Source organism: Tupaia chinensis, unplaced genomic scaffold (genome assembly GCF_000334495.1).
Source record: "Tupaia chinensis unplaced genomic scaffold, TupChi_1.0 Scaffold147433_1, whole genome shotgun sequence".
NCBI lineage: Eukaryota > Metazoa > Chordata > Mammalia > Scandentia > Tupaiidae > Tupaia > Tupaia belangeri.
In genome coordinates this window covers 4,085,049-4,107,814 of record NW_006207284.1, presented here as the reverse complement: position 1 = coordinate 4,107,814, position 22,766 = coordinate 4,085,049, and the positions used below count along the sequence as shown (strand labels likewise).

Here is a 22,766-nt window from a genome sequence, read left to right as displayed (position 1 = left end):
AGGAAAATATTTGCATAAGACAGGTCTAGTATAATTGTGAAAATAAGAAACCTTAGATTTTCAGCAACACTGGAAATTAACTCCATGTACTTGCCAACGTGTAAACTTTGTTCTTCCTGAACTATTATACTCTTCATCAGTGTGAATATATTCTTCCTACAAAAGCAGACTGTATGTTGCATTATCTCTGAATAAAAATGTCTGCTGGAACTTACTGTGAAAGTTAGTTTTAGGTTTTTATTTAAATAGATTAAGAAATATCTAGAAACCTGGTATAGGCAACTCCCCACTTAACGACTGAGTTCTGTTCCCATGAATAAGTGAATTGATAAATGAGAAGCTTAGAGGTAGATGTCTTGTGGTGTGTTATTGTACCATAAGGTATTTATTTTCAATAACTATCATGTAACTCCACACGAGAATAATATAAGTCTATCTATACAAAAAGCATATATTAGGTAAGTGGAAGAAAGCATCAAGATTCACAACACAATAATAACAATTCAGCATAATTATTTTATCTATTCTGAATACTACTATGGGTGCATAATAAAGTATAAATTTGTAAATGAAATATGTAGTCTTGGGTGATTGAGATCACTTGGTGTAGTTAATACTAACTGATTTCAGGAATGAGACAATGACTAGAAAACTGGTCATAAGTAAGTAGAAGCAAGCAGCCATTAAACAGGGAGGTTACTAAGTGAGGAGTGGTTGTAAAGCATTATTATGGATGTGTCTGTAAGGGTAACTGCAGAGACTGAAGTGTAGTTGGAGTGGAATAGGTGAAGATGATCTAACCTCTATGTGGACAGGCACCATCCAATCATCCAGGAGCCTCAAGAGAACAAATATGAAAGGGCATTGGTCTCTTCTTGAGAGTGGGATAGGCTTCTGCTGCTGCCTTGGACATCAGAACTCAAGGGTGGGCTGACTTTCCTTTGGAATCCAGAATTTGTTTGTCACACACCACCTTCTGTTTCTCGGGCCTTTGGCTTTATCAACTTCTTGCCTCTGAGGCCTTAGGACTTGGACTGAGTCATGCTACTGTCATCTTAGGGTCTCCAGCTCACTGATGGCCTTTTGTGGGATTTCTCAGCTACCACTGGCATGAGCCAATTCATCTGGTAGCTCTCCTCTTATTTGTCTATATATGTGTTCTATCCATTCTACCTTTCTAGAAAACCCTGACAACACATGTTCAAACACTTTATTTTTCAAGGTAATCTATTTGGCTAATTATGGAGCAAAGTAGTTGGTGAGTGCTCAGGATCTGACTGTTCAGTAGGCAGACCATTGTCTGTCAATAGCCCTATGGAGTCTTCTACCCACTTTATGAAAGAAAATATAAGCCATAATCAACAGCAGTCACTTGCTAGCCTCTTGGAACACTGTAGACAGCCTTGGCATTATATGACTTACCCCACCTGCTCCAGGAAGATGCCACATAGTGGTAAACCTTGATTAATTGCCAGTGAAAGCTGGAAACAGTAAGCCAGTTACACACTTGAGAATCAAAGTTTAAAATATAGTGAATAGACTTAATAAATAAAGAAATATGGGACCAGCAGTTAGCATAATGGCTATATCCCTGGACTCCCATGGAGTCGACTGCGGTTCAAGACCCGGACCTGGTGGCTTAAAACTCATGCTGGGCACGTGTGCATGGGTGCCAAGATCCCAAGAGGAGAAGGGATTATGGTGTGGCCATCCTCACTGGGGGGGGGGGGGGTTTCTCGCTTTCTGTCTCTCTGTCTGGCGAATGCACATGCCCTATGGCAAAAATATCTAAAAAATAATAATAATAAAGAAAAATGTTTAGTTTGCATTTTTGCATCACATGCCTTTTTCAAATGTCTCTTTTGAAATGAGGAAACATACCTATCAATGGGAATAACTGTGTGTACACTATGCTTAGTAAACTTCTAGTGACCAGATGATAGGCAGAAGAGAGAAATCAAAACTGATCCACCCATCAAAGACTTGGAAGTCAAATTCTAAATTGGAAAACTAATTCATACAATCCATCATGTGATTTTCTTTCTGAAAATAAATATTGCTGACGACCATGATGATTGCTACAATCACAGCCTTGAATGAGGAACAGGTATTTCTATGCTATTGATTGGACAGTATCACAAATAAATTGATGTAGAGGATGATACAAAGTAGAGATAGCTTTAAAAATTCATAGATGGCTACATGGAACTTTAATATAATAGTCTGATGTAGATCACATTCTTAAACTAACCCACAAATTTTAGCCATATCAAATTGCTACATCCATTTACTTCCTGGATTTAATGTGATTTAATATATTATATACTTTTGAAATTTTCAGGATAACAGTTTTTCACAAACTTCTGGGATAGAAAGATAGTTTTTTCCAGTAGCAAAAGGAATACCCAACAAGACACTGTCGACGCGAACCGCGGTCGACTACGTGGGAGTCCAGCGACATAGCCATTACGCTAACTGCTGGTTCCCTATATTATATACTTTTGAAATTTTCAGGATAACAGTTTTTCACAAACTTCTGGGATAGAAAGATAGTTTTTTCCAGTAGCAAAAGGAATACCCAACAAGACACTGTCAAGAATCCTACAGAATCTTGATCATGGTTATATAGAAATTTCTTGGCACCATAGTCTGAATGAGGCACGCACATGCACCCAGTGAGATTTTCAAGCCACTAAGTTCAAGACATGAACCGCAGTCAATCATGTGGGAGTCCAGTGATACAACCACTAAGCCATCTGCTGGCCCTGGCATGTTTTTCAAATCACTGGATCCAGGACTTACACCATGCAGTTGTTCTTGTGTGATCTGGCTCCCTTAAGCACTAACCTATGGAGCTAGCCCAGTCTTATCCATTTAATTCTGAATAAATTCTAAAATAAATGGCCTATGAAATCAGTAAACTCAGAGTGATGAAAACAAAACAAAACAAAACAAAACAAAAAAAAACAAAAAACAAAAAAAAATATCAATTTTACAAGAAAAAGAAAATCACAAAGTGTCAGCTTTTCTTTCTCCAGGCACTTAAATGACTGTCAACAGCCCTGTCAATTTCTGTGTCTATGTAATGACCCTGATAATACATGGAGAATCAAACAAGAGTATTTATCTTGCCAAACTTCTATCTTCAATCACTCAAAATCACAAACTAAATCACAAAATGTGTAACCAGACCACATTTCTATTTTGTCCCTGAACAAAAGACTGTTTCAACTAATAGGAGGCCAGCATGTTCCCATAACCATGACCATGGCTGTTGTCCAACGCATGATGAAGGAGTCGTTCATGTATTTAAAATCTACTCCTATGTAGATTAAGGGCCCCAAATTGGTCATTTCACAGAAATAAGCAATACAGCTCTAAAATTGCTAAAATGGTAAGCTGATACTTCTATAATTATGGTAGAAGACATAGAATATACTGTGAAAGAAGTCCCTAGCCCTATGAACACAAAATGTTATGACAATCCTCTAATATGAGATGACAAAGACAATGGCCATTTGTCACCGATGTCCAACCAAACAAATTATCTTCCAGTTTTCCAAAAGAAGGTTAAGAAAAAGTAATTACAGTTACTCTAATGTTCATTACTTAATTTCATTTTCAAAGAATGCTCTTTGAGGCCCACAGGTAGCATGGTGCTTAAGGTATTGGACTCCCACATAGCCGATAACAATCTGAGTCCCAAACTGGTGGTTTGAAAATCACACAGGGCATGTGTGCCTCTCCAAAATTCCAGGAGGAGGGAGGAAAAGGGACTATGGCATGGACATCCTCCCCTGGGGGAGGGTGATTTCTCACTTTGCCTCTCACTGTCTTTCTCTGTATATCTCTGGGAAACATTTATATTTACCAATGTATTAGAAGGACATTGAAAAGGATATAGATGAACAGCCAGATGGAACTGATGCATAGGGCAAGGTATGGGGGACAGGCATGGAGTTTCCATGCTTTCTGTGGATGAGCCATCCTTATAGCACCTGCACATGTCAACCATCTAGGAACTCTCTGAACCCCATAGTTAGATATTATTATGGTGGTTTCATCACATTGATATGACTGATTTTTTTTAAGAGAGAGATTTTTGCTATAGGGCAAATATGCTCACCAGAGACACAGAGGGACATAAAATAAGAAACCAGATCCCAGGGGAGCTGGCCATGCCACAATCCCTTCTCCTCCAGTCTCCTCTTGGGATTTTGGGCAGGCATGCATATGCACCCAGTGTGAGTTTCAAGTCACTGGGTCTGGGACTCCAACTGAGTACGACTATGTGAGAGTCCAGTGATGTGATCATTATACCATTTGCTGGACTTGACATGACTGATTATTAATTGAGTCTTCAGTCCCTTTTCTTTTCCCAGTAGACAGAGGTTAGGGCTGAAATGTCTAAGCTTCTAATCATGGCCAATTCTTTGTGGTGACTGGTCCCTATCCAGTAGCTACCAGGAATGACATCACTAAAACAGAAAACATTTGTATCACCCAGGAAACTCCAAGGACTTTAGAAACTCTACATCAGAGTCTGGGTCAAAGACCAGATATTTGAGCAAACAATTTTCCTGAGCACCCTTATTCCTCTGAAAATTACAGGAGTTTTAGGTGTTTTGTGCCAGGAACCAGGGATGAAGAACACAATATACAATTCTCATTGTAAGTCACATTACCATACAAAGAAAAACAATACAAAAGTGATCTTATTTTGGCTCTGTCAATAAATTGCACATTATCATAATTCAAACACTTTTTGATAATAATTGTAAGTCGTCAGTATTCATTTTAACTATGTACTACAGCTAATACAAACTGTTATGTCCTCTTTTCAATTAAACTAACCACCTGGTTTCCTGAGTTACCAATTACATCATTTAATAAAATGAATATTTACCTAATTATGGTATTGGTTAAAACAAAGAAGAAAGGAAGAAAGAAGGAAAGGGAGTTGGATAGGGACAGGAAAACTTACATAAAGGAAGGAAATGCTTTGCTATATGTCAGCCTTCTGGGAATGCTAATATCCGTTCTGAATCTTCTTTGTATTATCCTTCTGTTCTATGAATTACTTGACTCCATAAGTCAAAACATTTCATCCCACACACCAAGAGGATTATAAATGGGACTTTTTATGGCAGAGCTGATTAATAGACATACTCAATATTCTTCCAAGAGACTGATTTTTTTTAACTCTAAGATAAAGGTTTTAAATGTCACATTTCCCATTACCATGTGACTTCCATGTTTTCTAAATTGCCCTTCACTTCAACCATTGTACTAGAAGTTTGGTGATCAAGGAAAGCTATCACGGTTACAAGTTCTGTAAATCTTGACAACTTCTATTTAAAAAGCTTCTTTAGAAATGTTAGTATTATGTCAGAACTGATCCCAGTCTAATGCTATATAAATAAAAAGATATCACAGTATATTTCTCTTTTTAACTTGGAAGGAGTTGCGATACTAGAATTTTTCATAAGGTAGTATTTGTTAATAATATATAAAGGCATGCAAGTACAAAAAGATTTCAAAAAGTTTGTGGGAAAAAAAGGATTTGAATATGATTTTATTTTGGTACAAAAAGAAAAAATCTGAAACCCATGTACAGTTTTTCTATCATATGCATTTCCCATGAACTTCTTGAATATCTCTCTAACATTGACATAATGTGTATATATATGTAAATTGTTTTGTATTGAGAAGTTGAAGGCAATCCAGATTTCCATTTTCTATTTATGTTGACAAATTAAACACTCTAGAGCAATCTCTAGGCTTCCTGTATTGAACTTAGATGTAATCATATACTTCACAATTATGGAGTATTTGGCCCCACATTGAGCCATGTCAGCAACAGGTCACTTGACTTAAATGTACATAGTCAAGAATAGGCAAGGCTGTGCTCTCTCCCTCAGGAAGATATCCTATTATGGAGTGGTGTATGCCATCTGGCTATATCACTTCACACTGCTAGTGCATCATGGGTTCCTACCTCTGTTGTCCTGGCAGATGGCCTTCAGGATGCGATGGCCCAGGCCACACTTTCCATGATCAGGGATACAAATTCCTTCTGATGCAAGCCATCTATAACACACCGGGTCCTCACAAGGAACAGATTCCACCAAATGAGGACAATGTCCTGAAGGCCCCGTAGGTTCCACGAGAACATGGCGCTTCCTCATTCTAAAGCCTAAAAAGAGAGAGAACAAAAGTTTCCCAGAATTTCACTTACCCAACAAAGGAAAAGAAGCACCAGCTGGGAAAGAGATGAAAGTTTATTTGAATATTCAAAACTCTAAACCATGTACATTTTGATGTATTTTACTTAATGGAATGTGGGGAGATGAGAATTAGAGGAAATAAAGAAAATGGTAAAGAATGAGACCAGGACACCTATCTTCCAAGAGTTTACAACCTAAAAACTGGAGAGGCCAGACATAATCACAGGCATTAGTAGATTTATACATTCAATGGTATTAATGAATGAGTAAAAATGGTCTAAACATAGACAAATCTTTAATTACTTTTTGGTTATTTATGATGTTCTTTTTTCTCTGTGTTAAGGTGAAATACAACTATCTACACTTTGGCATATCCCTGGCGCCTGACATTCATAGCTTCCTGCTCCAAGATTTACCTACATTGCTTCACTGAGATTTCCCATCAGCCTGCCCTGTAAAGACAGGGCAGTCCTCTTTGGACTTCCTTTACTAACCTAGCTAAACATGGGTCCCTGAACTAGGGCCCCAGAGTCCCACCTGCAAGAGATTGTAATAAGGACATAAGTGGGTATTACATGATCTGGGTCTACAGAGGAACGGACTCAGCATCAATAGGATTGAGGCAGGTACACACTGAGGGAAATGGTAAATGGGTCAACCGTAGACTATAAAGAGTGGCGGGATACAAGGTAAAATGAGAGGACAGAGCTCTAAAATGCTTGGCTATTATTTTATTCCTGTCGACTGTTGTCATGAGGAGTGTGAATCCTTTGTTAATAGATCTTCTGAATTTGTCTAAGAATCTAGAAATCCAAAGTTATACTTTTTTTTATTATTAAAAAGTTCACATTATTAAGAAACAGTGTCCTAGAAATTAGTCACTGAGAACTAGGTAAAATCCTTTATCCTGGGTTTTCAATCTCTGTCCATCATGATATATCACTTCTTTTTTTCTTTTTCCTTCCTTTTTAAAAATTTTGCAATATGGTATGTATGCTTGTCAGAGAGAGAGAGAGAGAGAGAGAGAGAGAGAGAAAGTGAAAAAACACCTTCTGGGGGGATGGCCACATCATCACAATCCCTTCTCCTCCATTCATCTCTCAGGATTTGGAGCATGCATGTGTACATGCTCAGCATATTTTTCAAGCCACCAGGTCTAGGACTCAAACCACCATGACACTGATTGGCCCCCTTGTGATGTATCACTTCTAAAGCTTTTATCCACCTTCCATGGATCTCACATCTTAGCTTTGGTTGATTACACTCCAAATTTAATCCATGAATTTAATCCAAATTTAATTCCTTTAATCCCTCCTCCCCATTTTACCTAAGCCAATCTTTTTGCATGAATGATATTTTAAGCAATTATTGTCCACTTATTATTTAGGGTAGATAAAGAAATGAGACTTTGCTAGAAGAGAAACTATTCAGTTTCCAGAATGAGAGTTAGATACCCTATAATGGTTCTCACAAAGGGAGGATAGAAGGACAAGTTAGGGCGCACGAGCACTAACTGAGCTCGGCCCATCTCCCTCACAGTTTTGACAAGGTCATGCCCGCTTTCATGCCAATGGTAATAAAATAACAATGTTACAAACTCAATGTATACTTGAAAGAGATCGGGTCCTCTTCAACAGCATAGCCAAGGCTAGAACACAATGGATGTGGTTTCAGGACACAAGAGGGAGCCAGGCTTCCTTAGAATAGTGCAGAGCTGGCCAAGTATTGTAGATAAACAGGCCCAGTGCTTTATTTGTGTTTTCTTGGTCTAAGGAACCCACTGCCTCATTTAAAAAGGACTATTAGACTCTGACTTTAAGGATCAGCTATCTGTAGGAAGGCAATATACAGCCAATCTGAGATTTCATTATCATGGCATGTTGAATTGTTAAGGCTGAGGGCAATTAAAAGAAAGAAAGAAAGAAAGAAAGAAAGAAAGAAAGAAAGAAAGAAAGAAAGAAAGAAAGAAAGAAAGAAAGAAAGAAAGATAGATGTCTCAGCCCTGTTTCATATCTCAAGTCTAAATTATTAACTAGACAAAAGAAAAAGAAAAAAAACATCTACAAAAGGGCCAAGCGCCCCTTCTGGGCCACCTTTAGAAGAGACACAGGGGGGACCAGCAGATGGCATAATGGCTATGTCACTGGACTCCCATGTAGTCTACTGCGGTTCGCGTCCAGGACCGGCAGCTTAAAACTCACGCCGGGCGCGTATGCGCATTTGCCCAAGATCCCAAGAGGAGAATGGAGGAGAAGGGAGTGCAGTGTGGCCATCCCCCCCGTGGGGGGGGTGATTTCTCGCTTTCTGTCTCTCTGTCTGTCTGGCAAACGCATGGGCCCTATAGCAAAAAACCTCTTCAAAAAAAAAGAAGAGACACAAGGAACATACAGGGCTTTCCAGCACACTCGATGAACATCAAACTACAATGACCTCTAAGCTCTCACTATCACACAACTTAAATGGCTTCTGTTTTTACATGTAATGTCCATATGTTGTTTATTTATTGTCTGATGTTTGTACTTGCATAGGTTTTGTCTTTGAGAAAGACATGGCATGGGTCCCTGTGATTTACATTTCTTGACAGCCAGCTCAGATATGAGCACAGAAACTCAGCAGTCTTTACCAAGAGATTCTGGGTATCTTATTACCTGGAATTTAATGCCAGTGAGGGGCATGAGCAGTTTTCCTCTATAAATCAAGATGCATCCATCTTTCCATAAATCTATAGATTACATCTCCTCAGTCAATAAATTCTTTCAGCCTTTCATTTGTGCTGCCCTTGTCCTGACTCTAACTAGGATCAAATCATAGCACAAGCTCAGCATAAAACAAAAACCTTGGATTCTCTTGTTAGCACTTAACTTTAATCACACACTGGTGTTCATGCCTATAAGAGACACCAAGTTTCCCCCAGGTGCTTCTGTTCCGTAAAACAACAACAGCCAAGTCCACAGTGACTGAGGACAAGCAACCACTTACCTTCATTTACCGAAGTCCATGTTAATTGAAAAGTATCACTCAATAAACAATAACTACCGTGTGCAGGTCACTTTCCCAAACTATGTGAAGCCAAGGGGGGAACAAAAATCATACATGTATTGTACTCAGAGCATATAAGGTAACACAGGAAAAAACCACATTGTTAAGCATCTACCCTGTACCAAGACTAGAATGGCCACTTATGTTACCCTGAATTTTAAAACTCTCCAAATTATTTCATAACATACTATTCTAATTTTAAATCTGTGAAAACTAAGAAGCAGAAGGAATTTTTTTCTCCAAAGGGACATTACTGATTAAATGGATGGGTACGAAATCAGCAAAGGTCTTTCTGAGTCATTGCCTCCTCACAAAGAAAGCTTAAATTCAGTTCCTGTGTACATCGTGGTTCAGTCCCATTTGATAATGTGAACCTGAAAGGTATCATGGTTCACTCCATGAAACTGAAGGTGAACAGACTGGAAAGTAGAATTTTAGACAGTGGGTACCAGGAGGGGGTGATTATAATCATTTCCTGACCACAGATTCAATTCACTTTTAGTGAAACTAGTGCATTCAGAGTTTGACTTTTATTCTATGGCCTCAAGAAATGTGGTTTACTGTACATTTCTACCAGAATAATTAGAAAAGAGTGAATAGTGGGTTTAGGAGAGAAAAGGAAAGAAGAGAAGATGGCAGAAGAGGGGTCAATGTTTTTAAATTGAAGTCATGAAAGAATTAAAGGTCTGAGAACTGTATTGCTGCATGTGTTAGCGAGCCATTCGTCCCCAGGGAGTTTCCACAGGCTATGCTAGGGCAGACCCTGTCTCTACACTAACTCCATTGGGACAGGCCAGCAGGTTAGACGAAGATGACAGAGGCCTGCTCCGACTTAAGCATTCTATTGCTCTTCATCTTTGGCAGCTCTGGACATAGGGTAACAACTCTGAGTTAGAGAGCCTGAACAGATTGAATCTTTGATTCCAACTCTTCAGAAATCAACTGCTCTTCCTGCAGGGGTAGCATTTTATAGTATCATTATTAGTTCACAGCCTGTTGTGCATACAGAAAATAAAAAGAAGCATTGATAGGGCAATGTCAGCATGAGAATGCTCAATGCTTAGAAGAAGCAGGCTCGACACCCCACAATCCCCAACACACACAGACACTAAAAAAGGAAAAAGAAATGTCTCTTACCATGTATGTTATTTGTGATGAAGAAAAATGACTTAATAGACTTCGCATTAAGGATGGAGCTTATCTAGCAAAGAAGGATGGGAAATAGAAATTTCTCCATTGTTATATGAAGATCAAAAATCATGTCAGTATTTTCCAGCGTTAGCCTGCTATCTAAATTAGTTTCAAGGCATGAAAGATGGTCTTCAAAAAATACTTATAGATCCTTAGTTTCAAAATATCTTTGCCTATGGGGATTCTTAGGCCCTTCAGTGGTATGACTGAGGGTGAGACAGTACCGGAGGAGGGAGTCCTACCACGGAAGTAACTGCCTCCTGTGACACCATATAGAGAAGCCTACATCAAATTTCTTTTAGAACAACTCTGTAGGAAGATAGTCTTTCTAGGATATGCCTGAAAGGGACAAAGTGTCATATAACAGTATGTTTATGTATCAAAAAGAATTTTTTAAAAAGTGCATCACATCTATGTGTAAAGTCTCTTCATCATCATCTTTTCCAGGCTACTTCTCTTTCAAAGACATCTAATTATAAGTCTCTGGAAGTGTCTGAGAGATAAAGCAACAAATGATAAAACCTGGTCCAATTTAAATTCCTATGAAAAGCGCCCTAGCTTCGCTTGACAAGCACCAGCCTGCTGAGCACTGTTCCCTTGTCGGCCTGTCACCGCTGCGACGGAAGGGTGCAGAAGCTGTGTACACTGGCGGGTTTCCTAATGTACTCTGCAGAGCTGACAGTCACAACCTTAGACGATTTCTAGCTGAAGGGTATCTAATAATAATAGTCATATAAAAATAATTTCCATAATAACTAATTTCTTACACTGAGTAATAAAACATGTCCTGTTCCTTTCTACTGTTTTTTTTTTGTTGTTGTTGTTTGTTTGTTTTTTGGTTTTTGGGTTTTTTTTGCTTTAAGTGAAGAAGGGAAATGTATCAAAGCAACAACATGGTGACTGGGAACAAGATTAGTGAGGAGGAAGAATAATTCCAGTGTTCCACATACTTTCTTGCTGTGCTTCACCTGTGTTACCCCAAATCTTCTACTTTTCTTTTTTTCTTTGTGTGAGTGTGTGACTCCGTGTGTGTGTGTGTGTGTGTGTGTGTGTGTTTATGTGTGTGTTGCACTAGAGGGCACATGCACTCACCAGAGAGAGACAGAGAGAAAGAAAGGGGAGTGGGTGGCCTTAATCCCTTCTCCATCTCTGTCTCCTTTCAGGATTTGGGTCATGCACACACATTCTCAAGCCTCCAAGCCCGGTACTCAGATCACAGAATCAGTCATGTGGGATTCAGCTCTCTTAACCTTCAGGCCTTAGAAGTGGCCTGAGTGTGTATATCTTTCAAAAGACTATAAAATACCCAGGAAAGTATGAATGTCCCGGACTTCTCTTAGTGGGTTCATTTCTTCGGAGTAGGGGATTCAAATGTAAAGCTGAGGATTCCCATTAAGGTCCCAGTTTTGCAATGCTTAATGCATTAGCCCATATACTCAGATGCTTCAATGCTAAACCACAGTAAATTGTGCAACTCTGGGATTTTGACAGAATTCACAGTAGACCATGGGACAGAGGCTGACAATGAGGGGATCTCAGCCCTCATGTTCACAAATTGCAAGAAATAACAAGAAGATTACTTAGCATCATCATAACACACTTGTACTCCTTGTAAGCGCAGAATCATTTCCCTAGAGGAGAAACTCAATCTTTTATTCTTCCCTAGAGGGATTAAGGCAGGTGGTCCTGGCAGGTTTAGCAAGACCTTAAAAATCAAAATTCTCTCTGCTCCAGGGAAGCATTTTTGAAACATCAAACTCCCAGGCCTGAATAGCAATCACTTAGACTTCCAGTCTCTCTGGCTATGATTACTCAGTACCCAGGATAAGTCGTTTGGCCTCAGGGTTAGCCCAATAAAACTGAGGCTAATTTTTATCAATCCCATCATGGCCCTAAACTTCACAGGAAGCTATGGGGACTTGCCACCTTCAGACAGGAGAGTCTCTTGCCTTTATCCTTTTCCTCAGCCCCAAAGACTCAGCTTCTCTCTGGAAAGAAGTTGTAGGAGAAAGAAAACACACACCCTTGTTACCTGCTACACTGAAGCTGTCCTCAGCATACCCCCTCTTTTCCTCTCACAACTACAGTCACAGTTTTCTCTTCTTTCAATGGCAATACACCAGCACTAACACACCCTCCAACCTCCCTCCTCCTATCTCCTACATCGGTTCAACAATCAGCTCTCCAGATTCACGCTGTCTGATGTGGTGTACAACAGGTAGATGGCTCCTCATCTCAGAGCTGGGCTTGTGCTTGATCCAAACTTCTTTAGGTTTAGGAAGGAAATCAAACTAAAAAAGTCTAGTGTTCAAAGGGGCACTGAACGGAGGAGATGGGAAGCCAAGCTCTTAGTGTTGACTTCACCATTATTAAATCACCATGAGATTGCAGACATATATGGTTTCACATCTTTACACTGTGAACTGGATATTTTAGGAAGTATTTTATCCTTGCTGAGCCTAAATGTGGATGCCAAAATGGTGGTGTATTACTTTCTCAAGGCTGCCATTTAAAAGTACCACAAACTAGGTGACTTAAAACAACAGAAATGTAGACCTTATAGTCCTGGAGCCCAGAAGCCCCAAATCAAGGTGTCAGAGGGACATGTTTCCTCCAAAAGCTCTAGAGAAAGACTTGTCCCAGGCCTCTCTTCCAGCTTCTGGTGGTTACTGGGAAGCCTTAGCCTTGCTTGGCTTACAGAGGTGTCACTCCCAGTGTCTGCCTCCATAAGCATATGGGGCTCTCCTTTTGTCTTCTGTGTGTCCTCCATGGACAATGTCTCTGTATCCAAATTCCTCCCTTTCGATAAGGACAAAGTCACTAAAAAAAGACCTACTATGATCTTGTATGACCTTATATCAACTTGATTACACTTGCAATGACCCTATTTCCAAACTACAGCACATTTATATGTACTGGGAGTGAGGATTTAAGTACATCTTTTGGGGGGACACAATTCAACCTGCTACAGGTGGTGTCTAGTAAATGATGGCCCGAATTGTATTTCTATGAGTTGACTTATACAGTAGAGAAACTGGAGTCAATGAGGATGAGGTGTGGCAAAGAAACAAGCTAGAAATGAGGCAATTGGAGGGGTCAGAATGTTGTGAGTTTTCCAAATGAGTTCCACAGACCATTTTTGAGTTACATGGAAAAGAAAAATTGAAATCAAAGTCAAAAGAGCAGTTTTACAGAATTTATGGTCAGGAACAAAAGGGAAACCATATATTTAATACTTATCTATTAATGTGATCTCCAGAAGTACTCCTACCTTCTCGTACTAACATTCTCCCTTGAGGGAGTCACCCTTTCTCCTGTCTCAGTCTGGGAGGCTTGAATGCAGCTGTACTTCTCTGGACTCCAGGGGTGGTCACCTGGCTACTTGGGTCTCACACCCCCAGTCAGAGTGATTGGTTCAAGGATGAGCACGTGACACAAAGCAGCCACCATGATTCAATTCCAGAACTCTTCTTAGAATATTGGGAATGTTGTCTTCTTTCTACATTATTCACCATATGAAAGGAAAACTAATGCTGACATTATGAAAAGGCTCTACCTTAAACTGAACCTAATACAAATCAAAGTTACGGAGAGAGAGGGAATTGTAAAGGCAGAGAAAAATAGAGAAAACATCACTGATATTCATTGACCTCATTCACATTTTTATAAGCAGTACTGCTTGCTCTTCTATTTTCAGCTGTAATATAAGAACTAATAAATTCTCTTTGTTTGGCTTAAGTCAGGATGAATTGGGTCCCTGTTACCTATTACAAAAAGAGTCCCAAATGATACTAGGCCCCCTTGGCCTGGAGTGGCCTGGCATGGGTTTTTCCAGCTTCAAAGGCAAATAAGACAGCACTCCATGCTGCTACACTGTGCCAGCAGAGACAGCTAAAGCCACAGCGACCTGAAATAGAGAGGCACAGGTGGCACAGTGGTGAACTGGTTCCGTCAACATGTAAGTCAACCAGGAGGCCTCCTATGCAACTAAACGGGACTTAAAAGTCTGTCTGTACACATGTGGACCACAAGGCTGAAAAGTGGGTATTAGAATTAATAGAAACTTATTTCTGTCCATAATCTGAACTGGCCTGGGGGACATTCTTGTTATAAATCAAATAAAGAAACAGACCAGACTCCTGTAGGTTCCACTGAGATCCAGACTCCTGCGATTTAATAGAAGGATGAAAGTTAACATCTTCCTGCCATAGATTCAACAGACATCGTCTTCTGCCGTAGAACAAGAGGCAGAACAGAGAGAAAAGTCTGGAACGTGTGAACCTGGACATGCACACGTGTGCATGTGAGTATCCCTGGGATTATTGACATGTGAGTTTTCAAGTGAATGCGACCTAAACTGTGACCAGGGACCGGGAAACAGCAGTGACGCAGCACCGCATGCTCAACCCCGTGTTCCTTCTCCATGTGCAGTAACGAGGATTACACTAGGGCAAACACCAGTTGCCTTCTGGAATATCTCTGGATTTCATTTCTGTTAGTAAAGGCATTATTTATTTTTAGCACAGTCATCTAAGAGACCCAATATCAATAAAAAAATAAGGGCTAATGAATGCAAAAGCAAGATGCAACTGAAAATGAGCTTTTGACAATGGGATGTTTATTTTGACTACAAACTAAAGAAAACAAGACCTCAGAGGGCTGCAAAATTATACAAGTACATAAAGGTTGAAGATTTCAGTGTAAGCAGGACATCAAGAAGTATGCAATATACATAATGCCCTTGGTGAAAATCTGAAACATAAAATGTTAAATGTGGATATCTAAAAATAAATAAAATTAACCAACATAGCCTCTGATGTGGTGTAAGAAATCATGTCCGATCTCTTCAGTATAGCCATTACAAATAAATAATCAAGTTACACCAGATAGTATAGTCAGTATAGCCATTACAAATAAATAATCAAGTGTCACCAGATAGTGTAATAGTTACTTCATCAGCTAGTGGGAAGGTCGATCAAGGTCAGGTTCTGTGCTGCACAGAAACATCCCCAGTCACCTTCCTAACAACCAAATGCTGTCAGACTTGAGCTGGTTATCTAAATTTTACAAATATTGTCTTAAGCAGGCATAATCAGCCACTCAGCCAGCAGAGCAAACATGTGTACACTGGAAGTAAATGGAGCACACACAAACAAGGCACTCACCTTTCCTCCCCTGAGGATCGTGGCAGTTTTCATGGACACACAGGCCCCAGGCAGACCAGGTGGACACTATGCAGTCTGTTGAGCAAGGAACGTTGCAGAGCTGAGAGGCTGAAGGGGCAGGTCCCAGGCACAGTGTCTTTTCCACAGGCCTAGAGACTGAAAAACAAAACAAGAAACAGCCCATGTCACCTTCTCTGCACATCCCTAGCATTCTTTGTGTGCCTCCTTGGCCATGCCAGTTTGGGTGCTTAAAAAAAGCATATGCAAAGTATCACGTACCCTAATCTACATTGCTTTGCTACACGTTGTTAGCATTTTGGGTGAGGAAATGTAAAGAAGGCCAGGAAAGGGCATACATTTAAGATTCTTGCTTCACAGAGTCGGTTCTGGGAATCCAAGAGAAAACTGGAAATAACACAGATACAAATGATCTAGGGTTATGATTTTTAAAAAATTAAATGGCTTTGTGAAGTTTCAAGTGGAGTCTATCTTGACTGTATAAATGACTGGATTGCTGTGAAAAAATCAAAATCGAACCCCTGAGGTGGAGTGTTTAGCATAACCAATCTACTGCTGTGACTCCCCTGAGGGGTGGAGCTGGCGAAGACACTGAAGAAAAATGGTTCCTAGAAAAAGAAGAAAAATCAAGATCTGTGACTGCAGAGCCCCTGCAAATCAGTTTCATTAGTGAGGTTACCTGGACGCCCAAGGCTTCTCCTGGGGAAAGATGGAACTAGACACTTCTAACTCTTCCTGGTATGTGCGTGCAACAAGCAAGGGCAAGGCCAGAGCTGGGTCACTGAGGATGCAGTGGCCCTCTGTGCATCAGGGGCATTCGCCAAATGTCCTCTGTGTGCAGACTCTTTCTGGACACCAGGAGAACAGAGCAAAGAAGGTGAAGACATGATTTTGATCCTTATGGAGATTATAATAGGAGCTAGACCAGCAATACCTGAACAATGACACACTTAAAGAGTAGACAAATGCATAACTAATTATTATTACACAAAGTACTCCATGCTAAGATCTGGGAGAATTCAGAGTTTTACAGCAAGTGGTTTATTTTCAGAAGAGTTTACCTAATGGACTGACCTGTGCTACTGCCTAAATTGTTTCCTATATGTCATTTTCATCCAATGGGCAGATTAGAAATATCTCAGGGGAGGGGTATAGACGGCTATGAAAACACTGAGAGTCACATCCTCTACTTTGTGCCCCACTGTTTTCATATGTATAAAAGTCAAATCTGGTTAAAGTGACAATAAACTGCAGCTCTGACCAGCATAACTTTGAAGATAGACCAAACAACAGTAACATCAGGACAATAATGCTGTGAAAATAGTTGCAACCCACGGGGACTAAACTGTGTCTAATTAATAATAATGCAGCTTTAGCAGCTTATGAGAGCAAATGAAAAAAAGAAGTTAAAAAAGAAAATAATAATGCTTTATTTGCAATTAATTCTTCTAGTTTACCAAAAGGATTTGACCTATTTTAAAAAAATGCAAGGGCAAAATAAGATTACCAGCGTAAATGTTAAAGTTTGCAAGCCATGGGGAGGGGACAGAGGAAGAAAGAGAAGAGAAAACAAATATTAGGGGAAACAAAAGGGGCCACCCTGGGAGGCTGAGGCGAGGTGGTGATCAAACAAAGATTGTCCTGAGGATGACAACCATGGGATGAGGCTGGAGTGACCAGAACTGGGAATGTGCATATGAGACTGATGCATCATGAGTAAAGACTACTGAGAGATGGGGAAAGAGCTTGTGATTTACTCCCCAAGACTGAGGAAGACAAGGCACGCAAGCTAGTAATTCGTTGAGTGAATCATGCATTCATTCCAAACCACTGTGCTTCTATCGAAATGAAGAGCTCATTGGTATCTGCTTCCACGGAGCTCTCAGTCTAAAAGGACAAGCCAAGAAGCACAGTAACAGGGTCGATGGGGAGGAGAGTCAGCACATCATGTAATAGAAAGCTGCACAGCTGGAGGTCTCCAGGCAGAAGTGTCTTTGGGTCCTTGCATGTTAGTACAGTTTCTTACAAGCTCCAACTTTAATTTCCAAAACAAAATCTTGTAATAATAGAAAAGGAAGTGAGGCATATAAACGGATTAATCTAATTATTTAAGAAACGTCTACAATGCACGTTGGGCACTGGTTATAATCATCTTGTAAACAGTAATTCATTTCATCTGCACAACTTCCCTTTGTGTTATGTATTATTATTATCCTTAACTTTTAAATGAGGACACTGAAGCACAAAAATGTCAACTCATGTGCCCACACTCTCAGCTAGTGAAGAGTGAAGCTGGGGTTGCAATCCCAGCAGCTTGGTTCAAGTCCACACCCAATTTCAGCCCTAAGTGGCCTTGTCATTGGTCATTCAACCCCACTGATTAAGTGCTTTCCATGTGCAAGACAGTTCTCCAGTTGATCTTGGACAACCCAGTTCTCCTTTCTTGCTTGTAGTTTTCAAGAATAACTGTAGAATGTGCTGGGAACCCACAACCTGAGATAAGGGAGGAGCTGGCTGGAACAGTTCAGGCTCTATTCCAATCTCCCCTAGATAAGATGTCATTCAGTGTTTGAGCCCAGCATGTTTCATAGCCCCCAAAATATAAAACCCAGCATGGGCTAATTTCCAAGGCCTTTCACCTGTTCTGTACATGGGGCATGTACAATTGAGATTCCATCTTCCCCAAACAGCTTTTGGCGTCTCGTGGGACTAGGTTACCATGAAGCCTGGGGCAATCTGTTTTATGTAACTTGTTGCATGTGAGGATGTTCTATCTCACTGGACTCAGACAAGTTGGGGACCAGAATGCAGTGAGCCCACTGCCCATCACATGTTAGCATTGTGTTAGGTACTGAAGCCACAATGTGAGCACAGCAGATAAGGTCCCTGCTCTCTGGAGTCCATGGTGCAATGTGAGTTGATACCAATCCTACATGAGTCCATGAGCCCCAACAAGCCTGAAATGCTATACTGCCACCTCCTTTTCCCATACCATGGCTGTCTCCCTCCAACACCAGACAGGCTAATGAACACTGCAAAGAAGGTACCCCAAACCTCGCAGCTCCAAGACTCAGGTGAAAGCTGCTGCCACCACCTCTGAACTTGACACTGGGCCCTGTAATTTGAACTACTCAATCTACAAGGAACTCCCACACACAGTAGGCCTGTACTCATTTGGATCTTATCTGAAGCTCCCAGAACATCCATATAGGATGGGTTCCTGTGTCCCTGTAGTTGGAAAGAGACTAAGAAACTTTCTGAAGTTACATTTGTCAAGGGCATTGCATTTATACATACCTGTTTATTTGGCTTATTTTTGGAGGGTGTCTGAAGATGAGTGGGTTTTGTATGGTCCGTCCCCAGAAGTTCCCTTTAATTCTTAACTATTACGCTCTCTTTGGCAGCACATATACTAAAACTGGGATGACAAATACTGCCAACTGAGGATTGTTGGACATTAGAGCTAATGGTACTCTTAAGATTTGAAAGGAGGGAGGATTATTGTATGCTGAGAAAAAACAGAGAGGGACTTCTCTAGGGACCACTAAGTGGCATGTCGCAGCTCCAGGGATAGGAGTGAGGCCATTTGTCAGAGTGGTCAACATCTCTTCAGCACCCGCTGCTTTGATGGACAGTAGCTCTTGATCCATATCAGTAAATCTTTGCAGTCCCTGGTGACACGTCTAAGATGCTTCATTTAGGCACTGAATCAAAGCGCTTAGGTCAGCCCATCTCTATCAAAGACCTCCTACCCCTCACATGAGTTAAATTTGCTCTACAAATAAATCATGAGTCACAAAGCACTCTTCAGCTTCAGACCACTTAGAGAGTCATCTTCCTGAGAAGAGGGAACACATGGTATTTCTTGGCCTATTGACTGTTACAAGTAGAGGGAATGTTAGGGCTAATTTAGTTTAATTCATCAATTTTACTGTGAAACTAAGTTCCAATGACATCAGGTTTTTGCTTTAAGTTCACATAGCAAATGAGCAAGACCTGAGTCTTATCCCAGGGGGCCAACTCTCCTCCACTTACCCTTTTTGGTTTTTCTTTCATGAAATCAAAGCATCAGACAGGACAGATGAGGTCATTTGTACCAAGGATATTTTGTTTATGAATAATAGTGAGCTGAACTGGTGGTGACACAACAGATCCAAGTTCCATGAATCCTGAAGGCTCTTTATACAACTTTACCCCTTTAACCCCTTAAACCTTTAAACAACGTCCAAATTCTTCCCCTCTTTCGTGGCTACTATGAAACTCAAACCTTCTTCCCAGACCATCTCCACCAAAAAGGAAGTAGGGAGGCCAAAATTTGCTCCACTTCAAATGACTATTTATTTATTCTACTCATAGTTATTCACATTACAATAAAATCAGGAGTGGGTGCTATAGACTTTACTTGGGTCACCAGGATTTGGATGTTCTGTGCATTCTACTCGTAGTCAAATCTTCATTTTTCTTGGCCAAATTGCAGCCATGGTGTTTGCACTCTTTGCTTTGAAACTACTAACTTAGGACCAGCAGTTAGCATAATGGCTATGTGGATGGACTCCCATGTAGTTCGAATCCCAGACCCGGTGGCTTAAAACTCATGCCAGGCACATATCAGTGTGTACCCAAGATCCCGAGAGGAGAATGGAGGAGAAGGGATTGTGGCGTGGCCATCTCCCCTGGGGGGTGATTTCTCACTTTCTGTCTCTCTGTCTCTCTCTGTCTTTCTGGCAAGTGCACATGCCCTATAGCAAAAACCTCTCCAAAAAAGAAAGAAAGGAAGGAAGGAAGGAAGGAAGGAACTACTGCCTCAAACAATTTTATTGCTATTACCTAACTCTGTCTTCTCTAACACAGGGCCCTGCTCTAACAGTATACCTATTCAGTGTGGATCTGTGCTTGTCTCACTCTCCAGCTGCCTATCAAATCATCTCACCCTGGAGCCTTCTTCCACACCTGCACTGACCAACTGCCTGACAGATAAGCAATTACCCAAGATCTTATAAGCCATTCAGCTCTGTAAATAGCAATGCTAGTCCCCGCAGAGATGTCTCATGGCCACAAAGTGTTAATGAACCTGAATAACTAATAACTCAGATAAATTCAGATCACTATGGAGCAGCATCATTCTAAAACGCTAAGGAATATATTACAGTAGTATAAGTGATTGCACATATGCAATAGTAATTAATATTTCTGATATTTTGGTCCCTAACCTGGAATCTTTCATTTGCAATATATAATTATTAAATTGACCTGCCTTACAAGAAATGTTGAAGTCTGCTACTAATGATTGCAAAGTCGCCTTAAATAATGAATTACTCCATGAACAGAATGTTAATTAACAGTGGGGAAAATATACTGGGTAGGTGATGTATTTAATACTACGAAAACTGGTTCTTAAATCTAGATTTGAACAAAGTCCCTGATTTTCCTTAATGACAAGGTGACTTCAGATGAGCATACAAATTCAATCAAAATGAATTGTAATTAAGAAGAAAAAAATGCTGGCATGATCATGAGCATGTGACTGCCATCGTAAAGAAAAATGAGTACCTTCACACTTTATCTTTTGAAATTAAATCAAGTTCTAATCCAAATTAATTTGAATTAACACAGAAATAAGTTGAATTACCGAAGAGTTAATAAGCATGTATTATTCCCCACCTCTACTAATGCCCATTTTATAAGAACTAAATTTTGATGCATTTTAACTTCTCAAAAAGATATAAAAATGAAATGACATAATAATATTCAGGGACAGTTGGTGACACAGCAGTACAGAAGATTCTGAGATGCTGTGCGCACAAGGAGCGGTCCCAGGGCCATGTCTTAGGGTCACCCTGTGGACACTGGGCATGCATGTATGCCCATAATACAGGGTGACTTGGGGTGGGGGTGGATTATTGGGGTTACAGGTGGGCTGGTGGGGTTCCTATCCCTCTCTCTCTGCCTCCTCCCAAAGAAATAAAGAACATTTAGAAGAAAAATAGGGAGGCAAAATATTGATGTCACAGGGAGGTGTGGTATTGTCTGTTGAGGATGTTTTGTGGTTTTGTCAACTGTGTTGGGGAGAGATGTTCACCTGTTGGAATATCCATTTTGTAAGACAAATAATGTGATTGAATGTATAAAAGAAAATGAAATAAAAAATTAAAAAAGAAATAGATGAACAAACTTTAAAAATTAATTCTAAGTCATAATTCTGCATCCCTCCCTTGTTTATACAAAGTGAGTTATATTTTATTTAAAGTTAAAAAATACTATTACAGGAGTAAAGACCCTTAATGCCAATAAGGAATCAATGAGGATTTCTTACTTTTTAATTGTATCTACTATTGGATTAAAAATCAATGTTTCAAAATTCAGAAAATGTTTGTGGTAAGTTTACTGTGGCATAATGAAGTTTTCCTTTCCTTAGAACAAAAAGAAGTATCTTGAAGATGGTCAAGGAATTAGTCACAAAACACCATTTTTTTTGTTTCACTTGGCTTTTTTTTTTTTTTTTTTTTTTTTTTAATTTAGGTTTTGTCATAGGGAAACAGAGAGGGAAAGTAAGAAATTCCCCTGGGGTGGCCATGCCCAATCCCTTCTCCTACATTCTCTTCCCAGGATTTTGGGCACACACTCACAGGTGCTGGGTGTGAACTTCAAGCTGCTGGATACAAACCATGGTGAGCTATGTGGGAGTCTAGTACCTTAACCACAATCCTAACCTGCTAGCCCCTTAACTTGCATTTTTAAAGAGGTGGAGATGAAAAGAAAGTAAAGGCATTATCACTTCTTGGGAACTCCCAAAACCTGGATTATTTTGCCTGTTTTCTACCTTTCTTAAGTAACCATACAACTAAAACATTCTATTTGCAGTTGTTTTTACTTAGGCCATTTAGTTTCTAGAGTAACATCAACTTCCACAAAGAAATTAGACAAAGAAGTTACATTTTATCTTAGTTTTCTAAATACAATGAGGGACTCTAAATTTGAAAGAAAATTCTCAGTCAAGGATTTAAGATTCCCTCATTCCTTGGGCACTCTTAGAAACAGCCACAATAGAAACAGAAATTGCTCAAATTCAATTCAAAACTAATGAAAGACCCTACTTATGTAAAAGTGCTGCTTTCTAAATGATTTT

The 22,766-nt window shown here is 40.0% G+C and overlaps 1 protein-coding gene across 1 annotated transcript in view; it reads right to left on the bottom strand.

Moving 5' to 3' along the window:
* The window catches only part of THSD7B (thrombospondin type 1 domain containing 7B), a 797,103-nt gene that overhangs the window by 512,922 nt on the left and 261,415 nt on the right, over positions 1-22,766 (bottom strand). Inside the window, exons 5-6 of the mRNA XM_027768766.1 lie at positions 15,623-15,778; positions 5,999-6,196 (exon numbers count right to left, since the gene is read on the bottom strand). Of these exons, the coding sequence (XP_027624567.1) occupies positions 5,999-6,196; positions 15,623-15,778 (354 nt within the window). The remainder of the gene's footprint in view (positions 1-5,998; positions 6,197-15,622; positions 15,779-22,766) is intronic.